Source organism: Elephantulus edwardii, unplaced genomic scaffold (assembly GCF_000299155.1).
Source record: "Elephantulus edwardii isolate Elephantulus edwardi_28Jun2011 unplaced genomic scaffold, EleEdw1.0 scaffold00007, whole genome shotgun sequence".
Lineage (NCBI taxonomy): Eukaryota > Metazoa > Chordata > Mammalia > Macroscelidea > Macroscelididae > Elephantulus > Elephantulus edwardii.
In genome coordinates this window covers 13,163,659-13,169,620 of record NW_006399757.1, presented here as the reverse complement: position 1 = coordinate 13,169,620, position 5,962 = coordinate 13,163,659, and the positions used below count along the sequence as shown (strand labels likewise).

At 34.2% G+C, this 5,962-nt stretch overlaps 1 protein-coding gene across 4 annotated transcripts in view; it reads left to right on the top strand.

Moving 5' to 3' along the window:
- The window catches only part of DGKB (diacylglycerol kinase, beta 90kDa), a 1,124,393-nt gene that overhangs the window by 605,748 nt on the left and 512,683 nt on the right, over positions 1 to 5,962 (top strand). For all 4 annotated transcript variants that reach the window (XM_006880255.1, XM_006880258.1, XM_006880257.1 and 1 more), the window contains one exon: positions 4,681 to 4,745. In XM_006880255.1, the coding sequence (XP_006880317.1) occupies positions 4,681 to 4,745 (65 nt within the window). The remainder of the gene's footprint in view (positions 1 to 4,680; positions 4,746 to 5,962) is intronic.

Sequence of the window (5,962 nt, the reverse complement as noted above, 5' to 3'; positions counted from 1 at the left end):
TAGAAGGAGAATTGATGCCTTTGAGCTGTGGTGCTGGACAAGAGTATTGTGAGTACCATGGATTGCTAGGAAAACAAACAGACTCATCCTGGAAAGGGTTAAACCGGGTGGCTCCTTGGAGGCAAGAATTGTGAGGCTCCGTCTAACATACTTTGGACATGTTGTGAGGAGAGACCGGTCCTTAGAAAAGGACATCATGTTTGGGAGGGTGGAGGGACAGCGCAGGAGGTGAAGGCCCTCTATGAGGTGGATTGATTCAGTGACTGAGATAATCGGGATGGGAGTGTCAGAGACATTGGGATTGGCACAGGACAGAGCCGAGTTTTGGGCTGTGGTACATAGGGTCGCTATGAGTTGCAAGCGACTCGATGGCACATATCAACAACAGTCTCCTGTACTTAGAAGACTAGTGAAGTACTTGTATTTTCCTCATTCTAATATGCTGTTTACCTTGGGCTTGGGGCAGGAGGAGCGGGGGGTATAAAAAACCCCAAAGGTTTCAAATTAAGAATCTAAAACACAATTTTAAAGATTTATAGGAAAACACCCAAAATACTCCTTAGAAAATAACACTGATACAGTCTCAGAAACATATAATCTTAAAAAGCTGATTGCTGTATACATCAAGAAAAATGTCTCTGTTTACTTTTAAAATTGTTTAGATAATTACCATACAACGTTCTTTTTTTCTTTACTAAAAGTGTTTTATTTTTATTTCTTAGAAATCTTTTTATGTTAAAGTTAATTTTAAGAAATGTTTTCTAGATTTAGGACATAAAACCATTTTGAGAATCAGTATAAAATATTTGAAAAGGTCGGAATTTTAAAGTGTTTATGTATTGGAAGTGGAAATGACAGATATTTAATGTATGTTCTCTAAAAATTTTAATGTGTATAAAGAAGAAAGTGTAAACTGGAAAAAAATGCAATTTCAGCTTTTTCCTATTTCTTCTGTTTCTAGAGAATACTGAGTATCTCCAAAACATGATGGCTAGATAAGTTTGTGGTGCTTGGCAGTTCCCTTTGACGCTCTTTGGGGTAATGCCAAAGAGAAGGCAGGGTCTCATGGGAATTTGGTCTGAATTCTCATCCAAATGAACACCTGCTGTCATTGTTCCTTATCAATCCTGTAGTCAGAAATGCCAGCTCTCTTTTTGTCGTCCAGACCATTTAACCAAGGGAAAGTCATTCAAGTACTTCTCACTAATTTTTCTTTCCTGCATCACCCACTTCCCAACTGTCTTTGAGATGGAAGGAATAGGAAGTTCATCTTTGGCTATTTGCTATTCTCCATTTTTTGAAGCGTATTCGAAGTCCAATATACTCCAATGGCCTTTTTGTCTTTCTCTTTCTCTTCTTCCTTCCTATGCCCTTTTTCTATGTACTTTTAAGGCTATTTTAAAATGAAGTCATTTTTAATTGCAAAAATGAGCATTTTCAAAGTTATACTGCATAATTATATTTTTTAAATTAAAAATATTTTTCCCTAAATTAGCTGAAACAAATAGTTGAAGAAAAAAGTAAACTCAAGGGAATCCTCCCTTTGAGCAGTACTGATCACTCATTTTTCAGAACTTGATTGATATTCTTAAGTTTTTGTTTTATTGATATCCTTGGTCATAAGCTATTTCAACTTAAATTTGAATGAGTTTAGAAATAAAACTGAAATATTTTCTTAGTTAACTATTGAGTATAACACACAATATGCCAGAAATAAAATTAATCAGATTATCTTCTGTAATCTCATATCACAGTAAGAAAGCATCATATCCCAAAATAAAATTTATTTATGACTTATTAGCAAGAATAAGAGAAAAAAAATTGAGTTTAAATGCTTCTAAAGACATAGAGTCAGACAGTTTTATTTTCATACTTCATTTCTTTTCTTCAGAAAACTTTTCCTGCAATAATTACTGTAAAGCCTTCTTTAGTAAATTTTATACAGGAAAATATTCAGTTAGCTCCATCCAGCAGAGAAAAACAACTCTCTGTCTGCCATCTGCAGTGGGCAATGGTCCCTCACTTGTTGTTCCATGCTTTGTTATGCATGAGTAAGCACATTAGTCTTTTCATTTCATTCATTGGACTTTTAGTCCTTGATTAGTGTTTTCAAGAATCTCTCAAATACACAACTTCTTTATTTCTTTTGTTTTAGCTTTTCTTTCCCCCTTTATCTCCATTTTGAAGCAAAATTAACAGTTAATAGCAACAGTAGTCCCTTTTCCATTGAAATGATTGGTAAATATATTAGTTTCCCATTGGAGTGATAAATCATTTATGGATGAATGAGAAAATAGACCCTCCTTTGAAATAAGAAAGGCATCTATTTAAGTCAGCTAAAGTACTGTGTTTGAAAAGCTTGAATAATAAATTCCCACCACTCTCACACATTTTTTTTTATTTCCCAGTGCCCTGGAAACCGAATAAATTTCTAAAAAGGAAGAATCTTCCATTAATGTTTAAAACAAGTGTAGTTGGAGTCTGAGTCGACTTAAATTTGTCATCAATTCTTCCATTAAATGAGAAAATATATTTAAGAAAGCTGATTTTTATTAATAGCTATTAATTATACATCCAAGACACATGTAACAAGCTCTAAAATGATGTGTTACACTCATTTCATTTTATATGCACCTATACTCTCCGAATTCCAGGGAAATATGAACTTCTCTATCTTATCATTTTTCCAAGTGAAGTGATTCTTCAAAATCCCATTTAACAACATTTTCAACTGTATTTTGACATTTACATTCATATCTATCCTTGTGTACCATCAAATTGTCTATGATTCATAGTGACCCTATGTGCAGTAGTTCTGAACCTTGTCCTATCCTAAGTCAGTCTCAAAGTCTCCAACACACCTACTCTTATTATCCCAATTACTGTACCAGTGTGACTCATCCAGAGTCTTCCTCCCCTGCTGTGTCCCTCCACCTTTTCAAGCATGATGATCTTCTTTAAGGATTGGTCCCTCCTAGACACATGCCCAGTGTATGTGAGATGGAGCTTCACAATCTTTGCCTCCAAAGAGCAGCTTGAATTCACTGTCTTCAGGATAGACCTGTGTGTTCTTTAAGTAGTTCATGGTATGTTCAATACTCTCCAGCACAGCAACTCAATGGCATAAATTCTTCTATTATCCTTAGTCACTATCCAGTTCTTAGATGCATAGCAAGTACTTGCAAAGGCCATATCCTCTATCAGGTGCATCTTAATCTCTAGACTGACTTCGTTACTCTTTAGTGCTCTAGAGGGATCCCTGACAGCACATTTACATAATCTAATTAATCTTTTGCTCTCCTGACTGCTGGTGCCCAAGAGTATTGATTGTGGAGTCAAGCAAGCTGAGATTATTAACAACTTCAATCTCTTCTCCATCTATCATGGTGCTGTCAACTGGCTGAGTGGTGAAAATTTTTGTCTTCTTGATGTTGAGCTTCAACCATAATGAAACTACAGTCCTTGACTTTCTCTAGCAAATGCTTCAGATACTCCTTGGTTTTGACCAAGAAGATCGTATCATCTGTGTAACGTAGGTTTTTGGTGAGTCTTCCTCCAATCCTGATGCCACATTCCTCCTCATAATCTCAAGCTCCCAAATGATCTGTTCTGCACATAAATTGAAAAATGTATGGAGACAGGACACATCACTTAGGCACTCCTTTCCTGATTTTGAACCAAGTAGCATTTCTTGGCTCTGTTCTGAGTACTGTTTCATGATCCAAGTATAAATTACACATCAGCACAATCAATCTTGGATTCCTATTCTTCTCAAGGTTAGTCAGAATTTGTTGTGATTTATACAATCAAGTGCATTTGTGTAGGTAATGAAACACAGATACACATTCTTCTGATGCTCTGCCTTCAGCCAAGATCCATCTGACATTGGCAATGGTAACCCTAGTGCCATGGCCTCTTCTCAGCCCATCTTGTATTCCTGGTAGTTCTCTGTTGATGTACGATTCCAGTCTTTTGGTTAATTTTCAGCAAGGTTTAGCTTGCATGTGATATTGGTGATATTATTAGCTAATCTCCCCACTCTATTATATTACTTTTTTTTTGAATGGGAATAAATATGTATTTCTTCCAGTCTGTTGTCCAGGTCATTGTTCTCCAGATTTCTTGGAAGAAGTTTATGAGCACATGCAAAGCAGCATCTGTTTGCTGAAATATATCAATTGATATTCCATCAATTCCTGGGGCCTTTTATTTTTGCCAATTCCTTCTGAGATGCTTGAACTTCCTCCTTTATCACCATTGCCTCTTGATTATATGTTGTTTCATGAAATTCTTCTGTGTCAGCCAATATATTTGGTGCAATGATTCTGTGTACTCCTTCCATCTTGTTTTTAATGTTCACATATACTATCTTAATTATTATATGAGCATTCAGCCAGAATGAGCTATTAAAGGAGGTGCATTAAGCACCTATTAAAGGAGGTGTTAAGTCGAAGTCATTTCTTAGAACAAGTTACCTGTGGTAAAATAATTACCTGTGTCATAAATATTTTGGCAGAATTTACTTGGAGTATGTATTTTTTACAAAGTTATAGAATATTTACTCCTCAGTGCATTACTAAAAAACATTTAATGTAAAATAGAATTCATTTATTTTTTCTTTTAAACTTTAAAGATAAAAGGATCATAGACATTGTTTTTATTTTCTGTTTCTCCTTTTAGGATGCCTCCATTGCACATAGATTCCACATTATGAGAGAAAAACACCCAGAGAAGTTCAACAGTAGGTAAGGTACTAAACAATGCCGTTACCATTATTATTAGTGGGATGTGTAATATTATTAAAAAATGAGTTATCTCTTCCCGTATGATTTGTAGCCTCTGAAAACCCAATGGAAGATTAGCCTTGAGTCAGTCCTGGCTTGATGAAACATAATAACAACAAACATGTGGTATAGAGCATTTTATTTTACAAGTAACTGGATGAGGTTTGATATGCATACATGAGTTAATAAGAGTAGGTGAATATAATTATTTGTCTTAAATTGTTATAGGGCAGTAAAATAAGTGTCATCTGCTCTCTTATGTGCTGAAAATAAAGATATCAATTACAAGATAAAAGTAGTATTTCATTAAGATTTACTAAAAAGTCTTTACACAATTTAGTATGTGTGGGATGATCACCCGTATTCTCTAGAAAAGTGATGGAGTTTTAATTATATGATGTTCAGAAGCATATATGGTATAAGTATCAGATACAGCTTCTGATCTTTGGAATATCAATTCTACATGAGACTCAACAGAAGGCAAAGTTAAACCAGAGAAATGTAAAAGCCAGCAATGAGTATTTTTAAAGATGTTTTCTTTAGAAAGAAACTGATTTTCAACAAAGACTTGTCTTTCCATTGTAGCAGTAGGCAAACTTTTATGTCTCCAAATATAGACAGGCACTTATACTGTCAGTTATTCAGCAATCAAGGGAAAGGGCAGAAATAAGGAAGCCATAACTCAATATTTTCTCTACTTGTGGAAAGAAATATACTTAGTCTTTGTTTCCTACCCCTAGGAAAATAGAGGAAAACAAGTGAATTATATCTTTCTTTAATTATATTTACTTATACTCTGGTTATTAAATAAAGTCACAAATTCATAATCAACATTTCTATAAACACATTAAGGTGACGTTATATTAATGTGAAAGCCTGAAGACTCTAGGGTCTCTGTGAATTTGACTAAATTCACATCTTGCAATGAGTACATCAGAATATTTAATAGATATCTACCTCTGGGAAGTCTTGTTTATTTCAATTTTGTCACTCTTTAATGCACTGACATATTTTAGTAAAACAGATATTTATTTCATTAGGATTACCTCAGGTTATGCCTTGTTTCTAATTTTATAAATAATGAATTACAACCTTATTTTTTGCTGCTTCTCCCATAATTTAGAAGTTTTACTTTTTTCATTTTTTCAAAATAATAATAAAAATTCATATATTAATAA